Raw genomic sequence first — 24,574 nt, 5'->3', positions numbered from 1 at the left:
GCCCTTGGTTCTTCTATACACATTACCGAATCAGTTTGCCAAGGTCTTAAAATCAACTTTAATTTTCTATTTCAAAACTCAGGGCAAAGCTCTAGTTTTCAAGTGTGGCGTTAGCGTAAGGACAGATATGAAGATGAATGGAACAGAACTATGAGTCCAGAAATAAATCCCTACATTTATGATCAGCTGATTTTGACATGGGTGACAAGACAATACAAGCAATGGGGGAAAGAATAGTCTTTTTTTTTTTTTTTTTTTTTTAAGAATAGTCTTTTCAACAAATAATTCCGGAACAACTGAACTGGGATCCCTGCCTTGTACTGTCCACAAAAAATCAACTCAAAATAGACTAAAGACCTAACTGTAAAACTTAAAACTATAAAACTCTTAGAATAAAACTTAAAAGAAAGTCTTTGTGACCTTGAATTATACAAAGCTTTTTAAAGCTATGATATCAAAAAAAAAAAAAGTGACAAGGTAAAAAGTAGACTGAACTTCGTCAGGGTTGAAAACTTTGGTGTTTCACAAGATACCTTCAAGAAAGTAAAGACAACCCACAAAATGAAAGAAAGTGTTTGCAAATCATAGTCCCTGATAAGGGACTTGTATCCAGAATATACAGGGGTGTGTGTGTGTGTGTGTGTGTGTGTGTGTGTGTGTGTGTCCATGATATAAATACTTTTATGGATTAGAAGACTCAATATTGTTCTTTTTTAATTTTAATTCCAGTGTCATTAACATACAGTGTTACCTTAGTTTCAGTCTATAACATAGTGATTCAACAATCTATACATTACTTATATGTAGTATTTAAGAAACAAAACAAATGAGCAAAGGGGGAAAAAAGAGAGGGAGAGAGAGACAAACCAAGAAACAGACTCTTGACTACAGAAAACACACTGCTGGTCACCAGAGGGGAGGTGGGTAGGACAGTGGGTGAAACAGGTGACGGGGATTAAGGAGTGCACCTGTGAGCATGAGCATCAGGTGACGTATGGAAGTGCTGAATCACAATATTGTAACCTGAAGCAAATATTATACTATGTTAACTATAATTTAAGTAAAAACTTAAAAAAAAAACAACTCTGCTTATCTGTTTGGTTCTAAATGTCATTCTTCTGTTAATATAGTTTGGCTAATGAAATTTACTAGTAAGCTCTATAACTAATGAGAATACAAGTCTTCAAAAGTTTTTTGCTATTTATGTTTATTCTACGATGAACTTTGTATCAAAAGCTTTATTCGCTTTTCCACCGAAGTGTTTTCGTAGCTCATTAATTTGTAAGGTGTCCTGGTGGTGCTAGATTCACTAGAGCAACCCCCACTAACACCTAATCCCCTGTGTTCCTTTAAAAGCAAGTATCTTTCATTTTATTGTTTACCAACCATTTTAAAACACAATGACATATTTTCTGTTGTTTTTCATAGCTTATAATTTTTCTTTTTAAAAACTGATTATAATAACTTTTAAATTTACTTTTATACTGGTAAGTATCTAATAATGCTTAAATACCAATTTTTAATCAATGAAGTAATCCACAGAGTCAAATAATAATAATCCTTCCATATTAACTTACATTGGATGCATCCGAGATTCTTGATTTCAGTCCAAGATCGTTGTCTTTTTTTGAGTACCTTGCAGTATTAGAATATACATAATTTCGAACTGTGCTTGATAATAATCCATCAGTCCATTCCATAGTGTTAGGGTCCAGTTGTCCATAGAGTTCACTAAGAGTGATACACTTTGGATTTAAAACACAAATATCTACCTTTCCTTTTCTTCCTGGAACCTGAACAAAATCCAGTGTGGTTTCTTAAAAGCATCAGCCAGAGTATAATTATTTACATTTTTGCGCTATTAACACCAAAGGGTTTAGGGAGAGGTTTTTCACTCCAAAGAAAGATACCCGATAAAGACAGTAACTTAAATTTAAAAAAGGACAGCAATTTAAAAAGGACAGTAACAATTGACTTTTTAAAATTAGCCATAATATTCAAATCACTACTTTAAAAATTCTAAATACTATAATGATATCTCTGGAAGAAATGGGGGGAAAAATCCCACTGGTCCTCATCCAGGAACACAACATATGAACTGGGATGTGGTGTGTCTGGAGTCAGGGCTAGACATATGGATGCGGGAGAGCAGAAGACAGTTTTTAGCTTCAGGTCAGAGCTGGCACCCAAGAAGACCTTGTCTGCTACCTTCTAGCCTGCCTGGGGGCTGCCTGCAGGACCGGTGTCCGTTCTACCAAACTCAGATCTCAGCGGGGAAAAGAGTCAGGCACTTCTTGTGAAGGCTTCAGGGAGACTACAGACCCACAAAAGCCTAAAACCAGACCTTACGGATGAATTCAAGCAACAGACCATATATAGCCTGAGGGAGACACTAGGGTAGGAGGAATTTTTAGGAAACTAAGACACTCAAGTTAAGCTGTGTAGCCAGTGGAATGGTGAAAGTCAAACTGTGAAAGCCCAGTCAAGATGCATTGCCCAGAAAAAACTTGAGAAGACGTGAAACTTTCATCTCAGAGAGGAGACCCCGCTAATCAGTGAGGAACAACCCCGTGACAGAGCAGCTTTGTAAAGACTGGGAAAGGTGGCTGTTTTTATAAATGCCCCATTTTCAACAAATATCACAAGGCATGTAAAGAAACATAAAAACTTGGCCCATTAAAAAGACAATAAATTGACAGAAACCATCCTGGATGAAGGTTAGTCTGAAAAGAAGCCATAACATAACTCTCAGTTGAGCTTTCTCCCTAAAATCAAGAACAAGACAAGGATGGCCAGCCACTCTCACCACTTTTATTCAGCCCAGTACTGGAAGTCCCAGCCACAGCAATCAGATAAGAAAAAGAAGTAAGAGGCATCCATACTGGTAGAAAGGAGGGCACTATTTATAAAAGACATGACATTATACATAAAAAATCCTAGATTCCACCAAAACTTGTCAGAAATAATACATGAATTCAGTCAAGTTGCAGCATACAAAATTAATACCAAGAAATAGTGTTTCTATACACTAATAATGAAGTAGCGAAAGAGGAATAAAAAAAACCAAAAACTACCATTTGTAACTGCACCAAAAAGAATAAAATGCCTAGGGATTAAACTTAACCGAGGAGGTAAAAGACCCATACTCTGAAAACTATAAAACAATGATGAAAGAAATTGAAGATGACACATAAATGGAAAGATATTCCACAGTCACGAACTGGAAGAACAAATATTGTTAAAATGTTGATACTACCCAAAGCAATCTAAAGATTCGATGTGATCCTTATCAAAATACCAATACAAAAAAAAAAATACCAATACAATTTTTTCACAAACCTAGAACAAACAATCCTAAAATTTGTATGGAACCACAATGACCCTGAATAGCCAAAGAAATCTTGAGAAAGAACAACAAAGCTAGAGGTATCACAATTCCACACGACAAGCTGTATTCTAAAGCCGCAGTAATCAAAACAGTATGGTACTGGCACAAAAATAGACACATAAATATAACAGAACAGGGAGCCCAGAAATTAATCCACACTTATATGGTCAATTAATCTATGACAAAGGAGACAAGAATATATAATGGGGAAAAGACAGTCTCTTCATTCAATGTGCTGGAAAAATTGGACAGCTACATGTAAAAGAATGAAACTGGACCACTTTCCATCACCAGGAACAAAAATAAACTCCAAATGGATTAAAGACCTAAATGTGAGACCTGGAACCATAAAAAAACCAGAAGAGAACCACAGACAGTAATCTCTCGGACACTGGCCATATCAACATTTTTATAGATGTGTCTCCTAAGGCAAAGGAAACAAAAGCAAAACTAAACTATTGAAAAGCTTTGTGCACAGTGAAGGAAATCAACAACAAAACAAAAGGGCAACTTTATGTTTTAATTATAATATTTCCTCAGTGGGAGAAGGTATTTGCAAATGATATACCCAATAAAAGGTTACTATTCAAAATATATAAAGAACTTACACATCTCAACACCAAAACAACCCAAACAATCTGATTAAAAAATGGGCAGAAGACCTGAATGGACAATTTTCAAAAAAAGACCTACAGACGGCCAACAGACACAGGAAAAGATGCCCAATATCACTCATCATCAAGAAAATACAAATTAAAACCACAGTGAGATACCATCTGTCAACTATTATCAAAAAGACACACACACACACACACACACACACACACACACACACACACACACACACAAAACCCAAACCCCACAAACGAGTGTTGGCAAGAATGTGTAGAAAGGGAACCCTTTTGCACTCTTGGCGGGCATGTAAATTGGTGCAGCCACTATGGAAAACAGTATGGAGTTTCCTAAAAAAACAAAACAAACAAACAAAAAAAAACCCTAAAAATAGAACTACCATACGATCTAGCAATTCCACTCCTTGGTATCTATTCGAAAGAAAACAAAAACACTGATTTGCTATATGCACCTCCATGTTAGTTTCAACATTGTTTACAATGACCAACATTCAGAAGCTAGCTAATCGTCCACTGATGGACGAATGGATAAAGATGTCCAGTCATTAAAAAAGAAAGAAATCTACTTTCTTCAGTCATTAAAAAAGAAAGAAATCTCTCCATTTGTAACAACATGGATAGATCGTGGGGTTATGCTCAGGAAATAAGTCAGAGAGGGACTCACAGAGAGGGACTGTGTATCTCACAGATACAGAGACTATACTGGTGGTTGCCAGAGGGGAAGAGTATTGGTAGAGGGGCCAAAATAGGTGAAAGGAATTAAGAAGTAAAAATTCCAGCTATAAAATAAGTAAGTGATGGGGCTGCAATGCACAGCATGGGAGTATTGTCAGCAATCCTGCATTAATTGTGTGTTACAGATGGTAACTAGACTAGTGGTGATCATTTCACAGTGTATATAAAAGTCAAATCACTAGGTTGTACACCTGAAGCAATATGATATTATATGTCAATAATACCTCAATTAAAAGGAAATAATTATTAAACAAAAAAGACACAAATAAATAAAATCAGAAATAAAAGTATGGACATTACTAGCGAAATTAAAAGGATTATAAGAGAACAGCAGGAGCAAATTACATAATCCACGGGCTACAAATTCCTAGAAATAACAAAAATTACCAAAAGTGACTCAAGAACAAGTAGAAAATCTCAACAGATTTGTAACAAACAGAGATTGAATTAGTAACCCAAATCTCTAAGAAAGTCCAAAATCAGATGGCAGATGAATTCTACAAAACACTTGAAAAATGATTAACACCAATGCTACTCAAACTCTTGCAAAAAATAGAAAAGGGGGGAATGCTTCTTAACACATTCTATGAGGCCAGAATTACCCTGATATTAAACCCCCACAAAGACACCATAAGAAAACTACAGACAGACATCCCTTATGAATACAGATGCAAAATTCTCCAGAAAGTGCTAGCAAACAGAACACAACAACACATTGAGGGATTATTCACTCAGACCAAATGAGATTTATTTCAAGAATGGAGGGGTAGGTTCAACATAAGACAATCAATGTAATATATCATGTTAATATAACAAAAGAAACAAACCACATAATCATACGAAGAGAGGCAAAAAAGCATTTTATAAAATTCCAGACCCTTTCAGGAGAAAAACACTCAAACTAGAAATAGGAAGGCACTTCCTTACTGTGATAAGGGGTATTTGTGCAGAACCCACAGCTGACATCACACTCAGTGGTGAAAGACTGAAAACTTTCTCCCTCAAGTCAGGCACAAGGCAAGACTTCCCATTTTCACCACAGCTATGAAACACTGTACTGTAAGTCCTAGCCTGGTAATTAGGTGAGAAAAAAAAGTAATAAGCATCCAAATTGGAAAGAAAGAAATCAAGGTATCTCTACTGAAATATGACATGATTCCATATACAGAAAATCCCAATGAATCTACAGAACAACTACTAGAGCTAATAAATGAACCAGCATATTTATAGGGTACAGGATCAACATACAAAAACCAGCTGCATTTATATATAGCACCAACGAACCCACTTCAACACAACAAAAAAATAATTAAGAAAGCAATTCTATTTATAGTAGCATCCAAAGAAAAAAATGCTTTGAAATAAATTTAATCAAGGAGGAGAAAGACTTACCTATTGAAAACTACAAAAAAGAAAAAAATTTTCTTACTTACTAACAATGGACCTAAAAATGGAAAGACATCTTATGTTTGTAAACTAGAAAACCTAATATTGTTAACATGGTAATATTCTCTAATGTAATCTACAGATACTTTGTAATCCCTATGAATGTTCCTATGGCCTGTTTTGCAGAAAAAAGAATGGGATAGGCAATTCATATGGAATCCAAGGGGGCCTCAAATATCTAAAATAATATTAAAAAACAAAAACAAACCAAAAAAAAAAAAAATCAAAGAGGACTCATACTTCCCAACTTCAAAACTTACTAGAAAACTACAATAATCAAATTATGTATATCCTGGGACAAGGACACACACAGGACAATGGAATAAAACTGGGAGTCCAGAAACAAACCCAAACATCTATGGCCAACTGATTTTTTATAAATTATCTTAAAGAGAAAGAGAGACCAGGAGCAGGGGAGGGGGGCAGAGAGAGATAACCTTAAGCAGGCTCCACACTCAGCACAGAGCCCAATGCAGGGCTCTATCCCACAACCCTCAAATCAGGACCTGAGCTGAGATCAAGGGTCAGATGCTCAGCTGAGCTATCCAGGCAACCCCATGGCCAACTGATTTCTGACAAGAATGCCAACACCATTCTATATGGGAAAGAATAATAATTTCATTAACGGACGGAAACTGGATATCCACATGCAAAAGAATGAAGTTGGACCCCTACCTCACTCCATATACAAAAAATTAACTCAAAATAGATGGGTTCCTTCAGTTTAAGAACTAAAAGTACACAATTAGTACAAGAAAACACAGGGGCAAATCTTCACGGCTTTGAATTTGTAAACGGATTCTTGGATTGGATGCCAAAAGCACAAGCAATAAAAGAAAAAATAAATTGGACCCGAGAAAAATCAACGGCCTTAGTGCCTCAGAGGACATTTTCGAGAAAGCAAAAAGGCAACTCACAGAACAGGAAAAGATATTTGCAAATCGTGCATTTGATAAGGGCTTCATAAGCACAATATATAAAGAATTCTTCCAACTCAACAACAAAAAGACAATCCAATTATAAAATGGACAAAAGATGTGAATAGATGTTTCTCCGAAGAAGATCCGCAAATGGCCTGTAAGCACGTAAAAGGGTGTTCGACATCTACCGGTAATTAAGAAAATGCAGGGGCGCCTGGGTGGCGCAGTCGGTTAAGCGTCCGACTTCAGCCAGGTCACGATCTCGCGGTCCGGGAGTTCGAGCCCCGTGTCAGGCTCTGGGCTGATGGCTCGGAGCCTGGAGCCTGTTTCCGATTCTGTGTCTCCCTCTCTCTCTGCCCCTCCCCCGTTCATGCTCTGTCTCTCTCTGTCCCAAAAATAAATAAAAAACGTTGAAAAAAAAAAAAAAAAGAAAATGCAGATAAAACTGCTACAAGATACCACTTCACATCCAGTAAAATGGAAAAAAACAAAGACAAGTGTAGGTGAGGATCTGGAGAAAGCGGGAAGCTTCATTACAGTGCTGGTGGTAATTTAAAATGGTTCGGCTGCTGTGGAGAAGAGTGTGGTGCTTCCCCAGAAATGTAAACAGAACTGGCGTATGACCCAGCAAGTCCACTCCTAGGCACAGATGTCCACGTAAAATGAAAACATATATCCACATAAAAGCTTGTACACAAATGTTGTAGTGACATTATTCATAACAGCTAAAAGGCGGAAACAACTCAAATACGCATCAGAGGAGGAACAGATACACTGTGATGAATGGATCGACAAAGATTCCACAAAATGGACCATTATTCGGCCATGAAATGGAATTAAGCAGCGACACATGCTATACCGTGAATGAACCTGAAAAACATATGCTAACTGAAAGCAGCCAGAGACAAGAGGTCACATGCTGTGATTCCTTTTACACAAAACAGTCTGAACAAACAAATCCATAGAGACAGGAAGCCGCCCAGCGGTTTCCAGAGAAGAGAGAGAGAAGGTAATGGGGAGAGATTTCTTAATGGATACGGGGTATTCTCCTGCAGTGATGAAAGAGTGTTGAAAGCAGAGAGAGGTGGTGACTGCACAACACTGTGAGTGCACGAAATGTCACTGAACTGCACACCTTGAAGTGGCTAATTACATGATATGTGAGTTTCACCTTCAATCTCACCTCACCGTAGGTAGCGAAATTATACCTTACTGCAAACCAATCCCATTCCTAGAGAGACATTTTCAAGGGATACACCTATACAAGGACCCACAGTAAACACATTACAGGGTTCCTATGATGAAGAGGGAAGAGAGGGTAAGGTTAGGAAATAAAGGAGACGAAACTGCACTAAAAGAAACTAAAGAGAAGGTCTTGAAGAGACTAATGAGCACAAAGCCATGAACTAAGGAGGAAGATCAAAAACAATTCCATTACCTAAGGCCCTGCCACCAACCTAAATATTTGATTGTCACTACATTTTTAAAAACACCAAATTTAAAAATGTTACGCAGGAGAGAATTATAAATAAATGATAGTATAGTCATGTATACAGAATACAGTCACTGAAATCACACTGTAAGAAAATTTGAATGACATGGGGTTAATTCTCAGTATACAGTATTAGGTGAAAATGCCAACATTAATAAAATTTCGGTAATTTATGCACAGTACTATCTCAATTATTTCAAAATATATTTTGTGTAGGAAAAATAATCAAAGGGAATACAGCAATGTTTGTAGTCATTCTCTCTAGGTGGTTATTAATTCTTTGTTTTTGCATTTTCCCCAAGTTTCTCACAATTGTACATACTTCTTATGTAATTTAAAAAATGTTTTTAATAAAACAAATTCCTGCCCACAGGGGCTATTGTGGGGACGAATGAGACAATTCAACCAAAAGTGCTTTAGCCAGTATCTGACTCATATTTAGTATTCCATAAATATTATTACTACTGTCATAGCTCACCTCTTATTAATGACAATAATTGGTTAAGAACTAATTTAGACTTGTTGACAGGGAGGTAGAAAGAGAACAGAACAAAGGCTATGAACCGCCACAGGCACGATTTTGAAGCAGGGAATTGCACACTAACTGAAAAAAAAAATCCACAAAACTGAGAACTTGACTTTCTAAAACTTTTGGAATATACTGCCAACGGGTCTTTAAATAAGAGCACTGAAGTACACGTTATTTATTGGAATCTAACTTTATATTAAATAAAATATCACTCGGCCATCAAAAAGAACGAAACCTTGCCATTTGCAATGACGTGGATGGAGCCAGAATGTATTCTGCTAAGCGAAATGAGTCAATCAGAGAAAGACAAACACCATGGGATTTCACTCATATGTGGAATTTAAGAAACAAAACAGATGAACATATGGGAAAGGGGGGGGGGAAGAGAAGAGAGGGAAACAAACGACAAGAGACTCTTCATGAAAGAAAACAAACTGAGAGTTGATGGAGGGAGGTGGGTGGGGGTGGGCTAGATGGGAGATGGGTATTTCTTTTTAAATTTTTTTTTAACGTTTATTCATTTTTTGAGAGACAGAGAGAGACAGAGTGTGAGTGGGGGAGGGGCAGAGAGAGAGACAGAGACTCTGAAGCAGGCTGCAGGCTCCAGGCTCCAACAGCACAGAGCCCGACTTGGGGCTCAAACCCACAAACCGTGGGATCTTCACCTGAGCCAAAGTCAGATGCCCAACTGACTGAGCCACCCAGGCGCCCTGATGGGGGATGGGTATTAAGAAGGACACGTGTTGGGATGAGCACTGGGGTATTGTATGTAAGTGATGAATCACTGAATTCTACTCCTGAAACCAATGTTGCACTGTACGTTAACTATAATTTAAGTTAAAAAAAAAATACATACATCATGAAAAAGTGGGAGTTATTCTAGGAATTCAAGGACAATTTAACATTAGCAAATCTATCAACATAACTTATTACATTAACCAATTAAAACATAAAAAAATAGATTCTAAAAAATCCTACAATAGATTCTAAAAAATTACTTCATAAACCCCAAAAAGTCAAAAACCAAAGTATAATGAGAATGGAAGAAAATTTCCAAAGTATGAAAGAGTATCTATCATACACCAAGAGCAAATACCATATTAAATGTAGAAATATTAACTGCATTTCAGATAAAGTAAGGAATAAGATATTATTATGGTTAACGTTGTTTTGGAGGGTTAATCAATGCAATAAGAGTATAAACTATATAAATAATACAAAAGAGACAAAATTATATTCACTGAAGATGATTCAATTGATCATCTATAAAAACAATTACAACTTACCATTACCAGTCCATTAAGGTGACTAAATACAAAATAAATATACAATTCGCTACATTTATTTTACACTAGTAATTACTAGTTTGAGATTCAAATGAAAAAAATAAGTCCCATTTACTACAATGATTCCTAATTACAAGATTCCCAGCAATAAATTTAATAAGAATATACTTATATAAATAGGATATAAAATGTTACTGAAGTATAAAGATCTGAAGAAACAGAGAAACATTTGGTTAGTACACAATTTACCTGTGAAATAGATTCGCTTTCTTTAGTTGATAGGAAGTCTTCAATTGGTAATAGTGTTAATGCTCTTTCTAAAATTCTTCTGACTGTTGTCTTTCCTCCACCTGTTGGGCCTACTAACATCACACCAACACAAGTCTAAAACAAAATTGCAAATTTATGATTTAATTTTGGTTTACTGATGGTTCAGCTAAATTGAAATCTGAAGGTTCTTATTTACAAATACATCTTGATATCCACAAACCCTTCCTTCAAATTATTGTTCAATCTCTTGTAATCTGTGTTCTGTTTTCATTGACTAGGTTAATGTCAAAATGTACAGAGATCTCCTAATTTTCAAATTCAAAGCATAACTGTCAATTCTTATTTTTGACACTTTGTCTCACTTTCCTATTCTCCTTTATTTCTGTACCTTTCTCGAAGATTGGTTTCTGTAATATGTTTTCTCTCAGCTTTCCTCTTCTGAATTTCTTCTCTTTTGAGTTTTGAATGCCATTTCCGTGTTAGTCTTCCCTAATTCATCCTTCTCTCTCTCTCTCTCTCTCTCTCTCTCTCTCTCTCTCTCTCTCTCTCCTACATTGGCCCCATCCTGTCTCATCAACTTGAATATCTCTAACTACAACCTGAGTTCTAATGACTTCCTAATGTACGCATTTCTTCCAGTCTCTGGTTCTGTGTGCCTGAGTAAAATTTTGGTAGTTTACTGTATATTTCCATCTGGATATCTCACAAGATTTTCAGAGTCAACATAATCTACTCTACACCTTCTTTTCACACTTGTCACTTCTCTTATTTCCTGATCTAGTAAATAAAATCACTAGCTATACATTGTCCAAAGTCCCTCAGCTCTTATAAAATCTGCTTGATTCCATCTTCTTCTCCAACCCAATCACAATCGCTGTTATAGAGTGAAAGTCTGTGAATGTCTGTGTCTCCCTAAAATTCAAATGTTGAAGCCCACACCCAATGTGATAATGTTGGAAGTGGGGCCTCTGGTAGGTAATTAGGTTTAGATGACGTCATGAGGGTGGGTCTGTGATGGGATTAGTGTCCTTAGAAAGAGAAGCAGAGAAACCAGTTCCGTATCTCTCCACTATGTGAGGACACAGTGAGAAGGTGGCCACCTGCAAGCCAGAAGAGGGCTCTCACCAGAAACCAAACCTGCTAACACTTCTATCTTAAACTTTCCAGCCTCTAGAACTGTGAGAAATAAATGTGGCTTAAACCGCCCGGTCTATGGTATTTTGTCGTATCCTCCCAGATGGATTAAGCCAAGGGGGAAAGGGTCAGATGGTGAAGCTCGCCCTCTTCTAGACTACTGTAATAGTAGTAAAGGAAGGATTATTATTATTTTTTTTTAACGTTTATTTATTTTTGGGACAGAGAGAGACAGAGCATGAACGGGGGAGGGGCAGAGAGAGAAGGAGACACAGAATCGGAAGCAGGCTCCAGGCTCTGAGCCGTCACCCCAGAGCCCGACGCGGGGCTCGAACTCACGGACTGCGAGATGGTGACCTGAGCCGAAGTCGGAAGCTCAACCGACTGAGCCACCCAGGTGCCCCAGGAAGGATTATTTTTAATAACGCATCACACAATACATTAAAATTCAAATATGGATGAAGCTAATACATTTTTTCCCTTCCATTCCAATCTCTTTATCCTCATGGAGGAAAATAAATACCAGACAACTTAAAAATGAAAGTGCAAATATCAGAAACTTTTAGAAAAAATTATAGAAAATATCTTTATGAAATAGGATAGAAAAGATTTCTAAAAATTCAGAAAAACACAAACCATAACAACAAATCAATAGACTTTACTGCATTAACAACAACGTCTCTGCACAACTGAACTCTAGGAACATTTCTGAAAACCCAAGACTTTGAGAATTTATTTGCAACACATATAAACAATTAAGAAATAGGATATAAAATGCATAATGAAAAGCCTACACGTTTGGTAAGAAAAAGACAAAAAACTCAACTGAGAAATGAGTATATTACATAACCTGGCAATTCACAGGACACTCAAATGGCAAGTTAATACAGACAAAGGCATACAGTTTTACCAGTCATCAATGAAGTGCATCACCGTTTCCAAATGGTTCATTCACAGGGATAGGAAATTCAAAGACGGTGTAGTTATGGAAGGCCACATTTACACCACATTTGTGGGGTTTTTTACAATTATGTATTAAGGGGATGAAGGTGAAGAAAACGAATCTGTTCAAAGTTAAAGTGAGGGCTGAATAACCACACGTGGGCAAATAAATGAGTAAGCCACTTTACTCTGAGGAACATTAGACTAGTTCTCTTCTTTCGTTATCCTGGTTTTCTCCTTGATCAGACCTGTTGTAATTCAGGAGCAAAGAAGTGCCGACACGCCATTCTACACTTACCTGCAGTTGATTATAAAACTGTATGGTTTTCTTGTTCTGAGCTGGCCACTGATGGAAACCCAACTGTTGTGTTGCGATAGATACTACTTTCTAAAAGAAAATAAACACGTTTACAATGCACTGCAAATTGAACCCTTAATACATAATCCTATAAAATCTCTCTTAACCAGGTACTGAATACTGCACTTTAAGATAGTAGTTCTTAATTTCTTAGTTCCTCAACCTGATTATTACTTTCCCCCCAAACTACGATACACACAAAATTTTATGTTCACAGATCCCTGGTAGCAGATTCATAGACCTTCCCTCAATTTAGGAATTTATTCTTTAGGATGTATTTAAGAACTATCTGTTACCATAGTACGATTGTCTAATTATCCTACACTAAAAGAAAATTTAAGAGTCTCTATCTTTGTGTAATTCCAATATCACCATTAAGGTAGATTTTCAGCTCTGTAACAAGTATTTTAATGTTTCCATGTTCAGAATATTCTAGGATAGTAAGTACAATCTGTTAAGATTGAAGACTTGATGTGGTTATATATTAAAACATCCAGAAGTGGCTGCAGCTTGGAAAGATGCTTAGTATTATAACACAGGAATTATGAGGGCAGCCAGGTTTCCTCCCACAGTGGGGTCAATACTATTGGTAATTGTCGACAGAAAAAAGCGGGATTTATCCTTTTTCTCACCGACCTCTCCCAGTCCATTTCCCATTCCTTGCATTCCCACAGTGGGACAAGGGAGCAGCTGAAGGAGACCCAGAACACTCAGCAGGGGCTGTACAAACAGAGAAAAAGTAGTTCCTATGGCAAGGCCCCTGGGGGTAGGAAATCAGCTGAGAGCAATCTCATTTAAGTGGAGTTGATGAGACACCCACTTAAGGCGTGTACTTGGAGTGGTTTTAGATGCAGGGGCTAGGAGTCCTCTGCCACGGATAACACAAACCTAGACATCTCCCTGGATGTAAGCAAACAGGCCCGCAGGAGTGGACTAGGGATAGCATGGCTAGCACAGAAGATCAGCAGAGATGGGACAGTCAAAGAAGAGATATTTGGACAGGTAATCCTAGTTGGCTAAAGGTTTTCACAGAAGGTTTTAACATAAAATCATAATCGTACTGTCAAGTATTTATGGCTGTAAACGATGTTCCGTAGAGTCAACCGGATGACAAACTATATATAGTTTATTGCAGGATATGGTTTCAGTAATTCTCTGTTAATCGCTTGGTTGCTCTGAGTTAATGACCCTCCCCCACCCACGCTGTTAGATACTGTCAGCGACAGAAACGTGAACAAGTTGGATATATATACCATTCGCCCATCGCATGCAATTCGGATTCTTGTATCTCAAATGAACAAGAAGTATAAACAGCATGCCTACAGAATATTTATTTAGTAACATATATTCCTGTGTGGATATGCTATATGACCGATCATTGTGTAAACCATCAAAAATACACCATTAAATAAAAGACTGGATTATTCGAAATTTAATATTAAAATGATAACTTTAAATCGTGATCTTTGTGCTATTTCTTGAGCCATATATTGCTATTTGGTAACATTTTATTTAACAGTTATTTATTTATTTATTTATTTATTTATTTATTTATTTAAACAGTTGAGAGCCTGCATATTTAGCAATATAAAAATTGTATGAAGGGGAAAGTAGCAGAATACACGGATAGGTTTTACAGAAAACTTTTCTTAAAAATTTTTTTTTTTTCAACGTTTATTTATTTTTGGGACAGAGAGAGACAGAGCATGAACGGGGGAGGGGCAGAGAGAGAGGGAGACACAGAATCAGAAACAGGCTCCAAGCTCTGAGCCATCAGCCCAGAGCCCGACGCGGGGCTCGAACTCCCGGACCGCGAGATCGTGACCTGGCTGAAGTCGGACGCTTAACCGACTGCGCCACCCAGGCGCCCCTACAGAAAACTTTTCTATAAGCTCAGGCTGCAAAAAACTGTAAAACTGATGAAAACGTGAATATATAATGAAGTTAAAAAGTCACATCATCGATGTGCATGTAGAAATGCTACTATGATGGCCACGCTATTTGTTTTAGCTGTGACTTGAGAAATGTTAAGGGTAACACATAACTGGAGGAAGGAGAGGAAGGAATCTGTGGGTCCTGTCGGGTTGGGATGAAAAATGCTTATATAAGACAGAGAAAGCAAGACTTGTCAACTAACATCTTCCTTCCTTTGTTCTAGCAAAGTGAAAATTCTCAAAATGTAAATGTAGATATTCAAAATACAGGCAATAGCTTAGGTGCAAATATCCACTGTGCTTCCCCTGGAAACCACGCAGAGCACCACAGAGAGATATACATAGAATTGATATCAAACTGCATTTTTATTAAAATAAGAACACAAAAAAATACGTACAAGATCTAAAACTCATGTGAGTGCTGTGAGAATAGGTAAGCTTATTCAGCTTACTTAGCTTAGAGTTTGAACCTACGATTTGGTGGTCTGGAAAAGTCCAACTCGTTTAATCATGTGGAAGAGAGAATCTGACAGGGTAAGTCTCCTTGCTATCAACTTAGAGAACTAAAAATAATGATTACATATTAAAAGGGTTAACAGAATATGAAACTTCCTAACTAGAGAATTTAAAGTGAGGTTTAGAATATCAAAGACAAAATGAAAGTTTTAAAAACTCCCAGAGAGACTTCCAGGGAAGTTGGCAGAGTAGGAGGACCCTGGGCTCACCTCATCCCGGGATACAATGGCTACAAGGAGACAGCGCTAACATCCACGTAAATGACCCAGAAAATGACCCGAAGACCGGCAGGACAGACTCCCCACAGCTAAACGTAGACCAGAGGCCACACTGAAGAGCGTAGGAAGGGCAGAGATGGAGTTGGGAACCGAACTGACCTGTGACACTGTCCGTGGGAGGGAGGGACCTGTGGACATGGAGACAGAAGAGGAGCAGACCCCACCCCAGGCACCCCAGACATAGGGATGCTGCATGGGGAAGACAAAACCCCATAACATTTGGCTTTGAAAACCAGAGGGGCCTAACTTCAGGAGTTCTTACTATCAGTGGGGCTTAACACCTGGAACTTTAAATATTAGCAGCTCGGAGAGGAAGTTGACTCCTTGCCCTTAAAGACACAGCACAACAAACGGCCCCTCTGAGACATAGCAAAAAAACCCAGCAGTTTGAAAAACACGTGGGGTACACGGGAAGAGGCTTACTTGCTCATCTCGGAACGCGTGCTAGAGGAGCGGGGATCTTCGGAGACTTGTCCAACAACAAAGGAGCTGGTGGGCACCATTTCCCTCCCTCGTCCCCTGGCCTAGGTACACAGACACCTGCAGGAACCGGTGCAGGGGGGCGCTCTCCAGCCGGCCTGCTAACAGTGTGCTCCACCCCGTGTTCTCCTGCAGACACGCCACCCCTGGCCAGGCCTCAGCTCCGGGTCCCACACGCACCCACGCAAACCTTGCTAACGCCTCCCACCCCGCCCCTGCACCTTCTCCTGCAGACCTGCCCCCTCCAACACACCCTCTGCAGAAGCCTATCCAATGTGGGACCACAAGCATGGCAGGGTACAAACAGTTCCAACAGCGACCAGCACCACTCTGAAGTGACTCCTGCCCCAGGGAAAGGGTAGGATAACCACACGTATGAGTTTGACTCTGGCCCCACCCAACACAGGGAATATGTCCTGTAGTCTGACGCCACCAAAGCTCTGGCAAATGCCAGGCCTGGCCCGACTTGAGCCCAGGGAACCCCAGACTGGCCCACTAACAACACAAGGACCTTGCCCACAAGAGGCAAAGGGAGACACTGCAGACGACTGGACTGAAGGCAAAGGCGGCTGAGCCACAACAGTAGGACACATGCATCACACAAAGGAGACGCCCCTGAAGTGCCAAGTTCTAGTGAACAGAACAGAGGGCACCATAGGACTTCTTTGTAAGACCACTGCTTTCAAGAGCAAGAGACGTAGATGACTTTCCTAACACATAAAAACGGACACAGAGAGACAAAATGAGACAGGGGCGTATGTTCTAACTGAAGGGACAGGAAAAAATTCACATCAAGAGATCTAAACAAAAAAAGGTAAGTCATATGCCTGATGGAGGATCTAAAGTAACAGTCATTAGATACTCACTGGACTTGAGAAGAGGGTGGAGGACCTCAGTGAGACCATCACAGAGAGAAAACAAAAAAAGAACCCATCAGAGATGAAGAACTCAACAACTGACATTTAAAATACACAAGAGGGAATCAACAGCAGACTAGAGGAAGCAGAAGAATGGATCAGCAACTTGGATGACAGAGTAATGGAAAGCAATCGAGCTGAACGGAGAGAAAAAAGGGAATAATAAAGACTGAGAACAGGTTAAGAGAATTCAGCAACACCTTCAAGTGTAATAACATTCACATTATAGGGATCCGAAAAGGAGAAGAGAGAAAAAAGGGGGCAGAACATTTATTTGAAGAAATAATGCCAAAAACTTCCCAAATCTGGGGAAAGAAACAGAAATCCAGATCTAGGAGGCACAGAGAACCCCCCCAAAAAATCAACCCAAGGAGGTCCACAAAAAGACACATAGTAATTAAAATGGCAAAAAGTGGTGATAAAGAGAGAATTTTAAAAGCAGCAAGAGAAAAGAAAACAGTTACATACAAGAGAAACCCCATATGATATCAGCTGATAGTTCAGCAGAAACTTGGCAGGCCAGAGGGAGCAGAATGGTATATTCAAGGTGCTTAAAGGAAAACACCTACAGTCAAGAACACTCTATTCAGCAAGGCTGTCCTTCAAAACCGAAGGAGAGACAGAGTTTCCCAAATTTCAAGGAATTCATGACCACCAAACAGCCCTATAAGAAATGATACAGGAGATTCTTTGAGTGAAAAGGAAAGATCATAAACAGAAGTAAGAATAGCAGGAAGCGTAAAAGAGGTAAAACTGCATGTATCCATAAAAATCAGCCAAGGGATTCACAAAATAAAAGGATACACAGTATGACACCATATACCTAAAATGTGGGGGGGAGAGGGGGATTTAAGAATGCACTCAAGGGGCACGTGGGTGGCTCAGTCAATTGAGCGTCTGACTTTGGCTCAGGTCACGATCTCACGGCTCGTGAGTTCGAGCCCCGCGTTGGGCTCTGTGCTGACAGCTTAGAGCCTGGAGCTTGCTTTGGATTCTGGGTCTCCCTCTCTCTCTCAGCCCCTTCCTCGCTCATGCTGTCTCTGTCTCTCAAAAATAAATCAACATTAAAAAAAATTTTTAAAAAGAATGCATTCAATATATGGAATTATTGAGTTCCTATACTTACCCCTAAAATTAATACAACACTGTATGTTAACTACATCAGAATTAAAATTTTAAAAATAAAGAAATTAAACAAAAAACAAAAAAACCCTACAAGAAACAGTAAGTGTGGACGAGGATGTGGAGCAAAAGGAATCTTTGTGCACTGTCGGTGGGAATGCAAATTGGTGCAGCCACTGTGGGAAACGGTATGGAGGTTCCTCAAAATAAATAAGTAAATAAATAAAATTATCATATGACCCAATAATTCCACAGTATTTACCTAAACAATATGAAAACAGTAATTTGAAAAGATGTATGTACCCCCATGTTTACTGCCGCATTATTTGCAATAGCCAAGATATGGAAGCAGCCCAAGTGTCACTGGTAAATAAACGGATAAAGAGGATGTGGTATAATACACAATGGAATATTATTCAGCCATAAAAAGAATGAAACCTTGCCATTTGCAACAATAGGGATGGGACTAGAGGGTATTATGCTAAGCAAAATAAGTCAGTCAAGGAAAGACAAATACCATATGATTTCACTCATCTGTGGAATTTAAGACGAAGACATCAATACATATACCACTTATATCTTCAAACTACGTAAGACCAGCAATTGATGGAAAGGCCGGGAAAAAAATATGTATCAACAATTGTAGTTAAGATCTTAATAGACCCCTTCCAGAAACTGATGGATCGATAAAAATGAAACAGATATCAAAGGGACAGAATAGTGTACATATATAACATTACATCCAATGGGCACAGAATACATATTGTTTTAAGCACACATGAATCACTTATAAAACAATACCATTAGGGGAGGTCGAAAAGCTCAAAGAAGGTTATCTCAAAGGGATAAATACATACGGGACAGCATATTGTCCCCAGTCAAAACTAACCATGAATGGAGATTAATAATAAAAGGGTAGTTTAGATTCTCCGAATTTGGAAAAAACAAACAAACAAACAAACTCCTGGGTGACAAAAAGTCATAAAGGCAATTAAGAAACCTTTCTAGAGAAATGCTAATTAAAACACTACATGTGAAAACTTGTGGGAGACAGCCAAAAGAATATATAGAGGAAAACTCAGATCTTTAAATACTTGAGGAAGAAACACAGGTAAATAAACTAAGCATTAAACTCAAGAAACTAGGAAAAAGGAGAACAAGTCCAATGAAATAAAGGAATATGTAAATAGTGAAGGAAAGAAATCAACCAAATAGACAAAAAAAAGAAAAAAAAAGGGAAAATAATCAAAACCAAAAGTTAGCTCTTTGGAAAACTAACTATTGGCAGACCTCAAGAAAGAATGATCAGTAATGAGAAAAAGAAATAACTGTAGCAGAGACTGAAAACTGATGAGAGTGGGAGAAATAAGTTAAAAAATTTAGAAACACAGAAATGTTATATACAAAATAGGGAATGTGATCGCTAAGCAACAAAAAGTTAAAATAGTCAAAGCTTCTCCTTCCCACCCCTACGAAACCCAGATCCAAATACTTCCATAGTGAGTTTGACCACAAATCTATGCAATAGTTCATCTCAATCTCATGCAAGTTTTTTTTCAGAAAACAAAAGAACATCTGTCGTTCAGCCTATTTTGAGGAGCTGGTAATAATCTTGGTTCTAAAAACAGATTAAGGATAGTTCACGTGTAAGTGTACATGTGAAAATCCTAAATAAGACATTAACTAACTTCCTCTTGGTGTGTTAAAAATCACATGGCGATAAAGCATGGAGTATCCCAGGAATGTGGGAGTGATTTCACACCGGAAAAGTATCATAAGAAGGACAGGAGACCCAAGGACTGGAGGGAGGAGGTCCCACTGTCTGTATGATGGGAACCCCCAAGAGGACACACAAAATCAGAGCTAATTTTGGACGAATAAGAGAATTCAGCAACGTTGCCATATTCGAGAGGAGCTTCGAATCAAAGGCATCTCAATACACCTGTAATAAACCTCTAGGAGTATCATAAAAATAAGACACCACTTTCACCAAAAACTCTACGACATTGGGAAGCAGCGGAGTGTCACTAGGCCGTGCCGCAGTGACACAGCTGAGAAGAGTGGGAGGGATGAGGCCAGGGGCCTGGGGAGCACAGGAAGTTCACGGGTGCCTTTCCCGCAGAGTCACAGACATCACTTCTAATTTACAAAGATTCAAAAAAAAAAAGAAAAAAAGGCAGGTAATACTGTTGTGTAAAATTGGGCAAAGAGACAACAGAAAGGGGAGAAGAGACACGGACTAATTTTCCTCATTGTTCATATCAGGGAACTAACAGACAATACCCAAGTAAGTAGGAAATTATGGGTATTACTTTAAAAACGTACAAAGTTACCCTTAGAGTCAAATATTAACCTGCAGGAACATCAGCGGAATGAAACAAAAGTTAAAAAACCACTTCACTCGGTGGAAATTATGGTTTGAAAGAAAAATCGTCCAAAAGTGTACCAGGCAAACAACAAATGGAGTAACAGTCTTACCAAAGTGGAATTCAAGCCAAAAAGCAGCAGCCAAGAAATGCAAAAGCACTGTATATTATTAAAGGGCACGGCTCATACAATGACTCGGTATTGATGTTCGTATATCAAACAACATGCTAACAACTAGGAGGCAGAGATCCTAGGGGTAAACATTCATGTGCTAGCAGGAGGCATCCCCTCGCTTCTCTGGGCCCAAGGAAAACAAGTGCACAGGTACACGTCTGGCCATGAGGACACACAACATAACCAAGAAGACAGAGGAAACGGGGTTGAGGGTTCAGAGAAGGTACTTTTGTTCTGCCCGACAGCCTGCGGGGACAGGAAGCCACCACACCAGCGCCCCCAGGGACAGGAGCCCACGGAGTCGGAGTCGGGAGCAGGTGCGAGCTCCCGGTAGGTCTTTCCCACCACCCAGGGCCTTCTCCCCATGCACAGCTTAGGTAGGACCCACGTGGAACTCTACAAGACCCTGCTGTGCGTGGTGTGAACTGACCAACCCTGGCTTAGACTGGAGCCCCCGAAGCACGCCACCCACGGACCCTGATGAAGGCATGTGCCGGGGGCCTGGCTGCTCTCTGCCTGCACCCTGCCCCGAGGGGCCCCGGAGGCCTGTACAGAGTACTTCCCGTAATAAGCATCTTGATTTCAGTGTCTCTCGTGGTCTCTTGCTGACCGTGGCTCACCCTCCCACATCCCGCGCTCCACTTAACAAACGCTAATTTAAGAGTCGTAACAGGGGCGCCTGGGTGGCGCAGTCGGTTAAGCGTCCGACTTCGGCCAGGTCACGATCTCGCGGTCCGTGAGTTCGAGCCCCACGTCGGGCTCTGGGCTGACGGCTCGGAGCCTGGAGCCTGCTTCCGATTCTGTGTCTCCCTCTCTCTCTGCCCCTCCCCCGTTCATGCTCTGTGTCTCTCTGTCCCAAAAATAAAATAAAAACGTTGAAAAAAAAAATTAAAAAAAAAAAGAGTCGTAACAAATGGAGATAAACTGAACTCTGTCTATATTTGCAGCCGATAAGAGAATATATCTTTTTTCCATGTGCATAGGGAATATTCATAAAAATTACCTATATATTAGGCCATTAAAAAGTCTAAATTAAATTCTTACGGAAAAATAACAAAGACAATATTCTCTGAACATAATTCAGTAAGTAGCTGGCAACAGAATCAGAAAATAAAAAGATTCTTTACCTGGAAATTAAAAGCATGAAAAAACTCTGTTTTAAAAGAACACTTAGGAGGGGGCACTGGGTGGCTCAGTCGGTTGAGCATCCGTCTTCGGCTCAGGTCATGATCTCACGGTTCGTGAATTTGAGCCCCATATCGGGCTCTGTGCTGACAGCTCAGAGCCTGGAGCCTGCTTCTGATTCTGTGTCTCTTTCTCTCTCTGCCCCTCCCCCTGCTCACATCTGTCTGTCTGTCTGTCTCTCTCTCTCTCTCTCAAAAATAAATAAACATTAAAAAAAATTATATATAAAAAAAGGAATACTTAGGGAAAAAAAGGAAGAGTTAGCTATCGAATTTCTAGAGAAAAAAATGCTTGGGAAAACCCTACCTACCTGAACGTAAGCATATGTAACTAAAGCAGTGCTTGGATGAAGTTATATAGTTTTATGAACTTACATTAGTAAAAAAATAAACTACATGGATTAGACATCTTCCTCAAACAGCTGGACAGAGAAAAACAACACAACACCCAGAGGAATAATGGAAGATACTTAAAAAATATTAATGTAGGTATTGAAAGACTGGAAATCAAAAAGAGGTATTAAATAAATAAAAAGCCGTTTTTTTTTGAAGAAAGCAATTAGATAAACTTCTAGGCAATCTATGTAATGGAGAAAACCCAAGTTAAGAAAACAAGAAATGAGCAGGCAAATGACGTCAGAAATTGGAAACTGAAAGGATATCAAGGTAGGGGTTTGCTCAAATCCACATGGGGCGTTCTAACACTTGAATGAAATGGGAATGTTATCTAGTTTAACGAAACTGACCCAGGAGGGACATGAAATCTAACTAGACCAGAACCATGAAAGAACTAGCCTGTCATAAAACTCCTGGTCCACATGGTTTTCAAGGAACATGCTCCCAAATACATAACCTAGTGAATGAGCTTTTTTTGCGAAGTGCTTCATGTGGCCTACGAATAATACGTATTCTGCGCCTGTTGGGAATGAAGTTACATATATAGCTTATGCCTGTATTTAAAGAACAGATCATTATGAAGGTGTTTCAACTATAAGCTACTGAAACCATGTATTTTTTTTTAATATGAAATTTATTGTCAAATTGGTTTCCATACAACACCCAGTGCTCATCCCAACAGGTGCCCATGTATTTTAAAATAAACTTTACACAGTCTTTTTGAAAACTGGGCAGGGTCCCAGGGAAAGGAAGCTGTGGGTTTGATGGCCTGACACCTGATAAAAGCCCGGGAAGAGCCAGAGAACTGGGAGAAATCCAGGACAGAAAGAACGGCAGAAGGACAAAGGATGGGAGATCCTGGAAAGGTGGCCCGGTTTGGCCAGACCGTGGAGGCATCGTAAGAATATATGTCAGGGTAACTGATTTTGGGTTTCGTCCAACAGTGGCTTTGTTGATGTGATCAAACATATGTTTCTGGAAAGCACTGCTGGCGGCCACCGGTCCCAGATGAGGCCAGGGGGTAGCGGGAGGCTGGCTCCCAGTACTGAGAGCTGTCGAGGTCCCACCCACACGAAGGCAATGAGTTTTTAAGAGGGAAAACAGAGGGCTCTACAATCATTAACACCTAATCTTTCACGATCACAAACTATTTGCATGTTAAAGTCTTTTCTCATAATTCTGACCTAATTTGATTCTGAAAGCACCCCTTTACAGGAGGAAGAGAAAACATTATCACTCCCATTGGAAAGATGGGAAAACCGGGAAACCAAATAGAGAGCACCTTCTTCGCTTGAAGCTTCTTCGTCGAGGCCGTGTCTCTCCCAAAGGGAAAATATACGTGCAAGTATTTTAATCCCCCCAATTATAACAGGAATAGACTATTTCAGGAAGAACTATAATATTTTTAACTTGCATTACGCTTTTTATCCTAATTAATATTCCACATCTAAACCACTTGTGACGATTTCCAAAAGTCTTATTACCTCCAAGGCAACTTGATTTTCTGTCGAAACTGCTGCTCCAGGAAAAATGTCTGCCATGATCTTTTCAAAAAGTGGGACATCTTCAGGGAGAAATTTTGGTAAACTAGCTTCTCTTACAGCCTCGGTAAGGATCAGACTTTCATCCGTTTCAGAAAGCTCGCTATTGGTGTTACTTTGGGGGGGGGGAAGAAAAGACATATAAAGAACAAGTTAGCAAGTACGCTCTGCTGACATTAAAGGCCATCCTTAGTCTTTTTTAGAGGTGGCCACCCCACATCGTTTCCCCCTCTCCTTCACTGCAGAGCAGCCACGTGGTGTGGGTGAGGCTAATCTGGTCCCCAGATCCAGAGACGGACCGTGGCCGGTCTCGAACAATCAGGATAATGTCACTCCCCAGTCACTGATTCAGGGATGGGCATTGTATCAGTAAGGTGTTTCAGCTGCCAACAACGGAAATTCATGTGGGCTGATATGAAATGGAAAGTAACATGATGATTTATTAAAAATCTCTAGGTGGGCCAGAGAAGTCGGCTTGCAGGCTATATAGCTGGGAACAGTGGCCAAGACTATGCTACAGAACTGGTCCTGTG

General features: G+C 39.4%; 1 protein-coding gene across 1 annotated transcript in view; it reads right to left on the bottom strand.

Moving 5' to 3' along the window:
* DNAH14 (dynein axonemal heavy chain 14) overlaps nucleotides 1-24,574 on the bottom strand; it is a 328,550-nt gene that overhangs the window by 158,122 nt on the left and 145,854 nt on the right. Inside the window, exons 37-40 of the mRNA XM_047848102.1 lie at nucleotides 23,985-24,156; nucleotides 13,073-13,162; nucleotides 10,678-10,812; nucleotides 1,578-1,793 (exon numbers count right to left, since the gene is read on the bottom strand). Of these exons, the coding sequence (XP_047704058.1) occupies nucleotides 1,578-1,793; nucleotides 10,678-10,812; nucleotides 13,073-13,162; nucleotides 23,985-24,156 (613 nt within the window). The remainder of the gene's footprint in view (nucleotides 1-1,577; nucleotides 1,794-10,677; nucleotides 10,813-13,072; nucleotides 13,163-23,984; nucleotides 24,157-24,574) is intronic.

Source organism: Prionailurus viverrinus, unplaced genomic scaffold (genome assembly GCF_022837055.1).
Source record: "Prionailurus viverrinus isolate Anna unplaced genomic scaffold, UM_Priviv_1.0 scaffold_53, whole genome shotgun sequence".
Lineage (NCBI taxonomy): Eukaryota > Metazoa > Chordata > Mammalia > Carnivora > Felidae > Prionailurus > Prionailurus viverrinus.
Note: the sequence above shows the minus strand (reverse complement) of the source record. Positions and strands in the feature narration are given on the sequence as shown.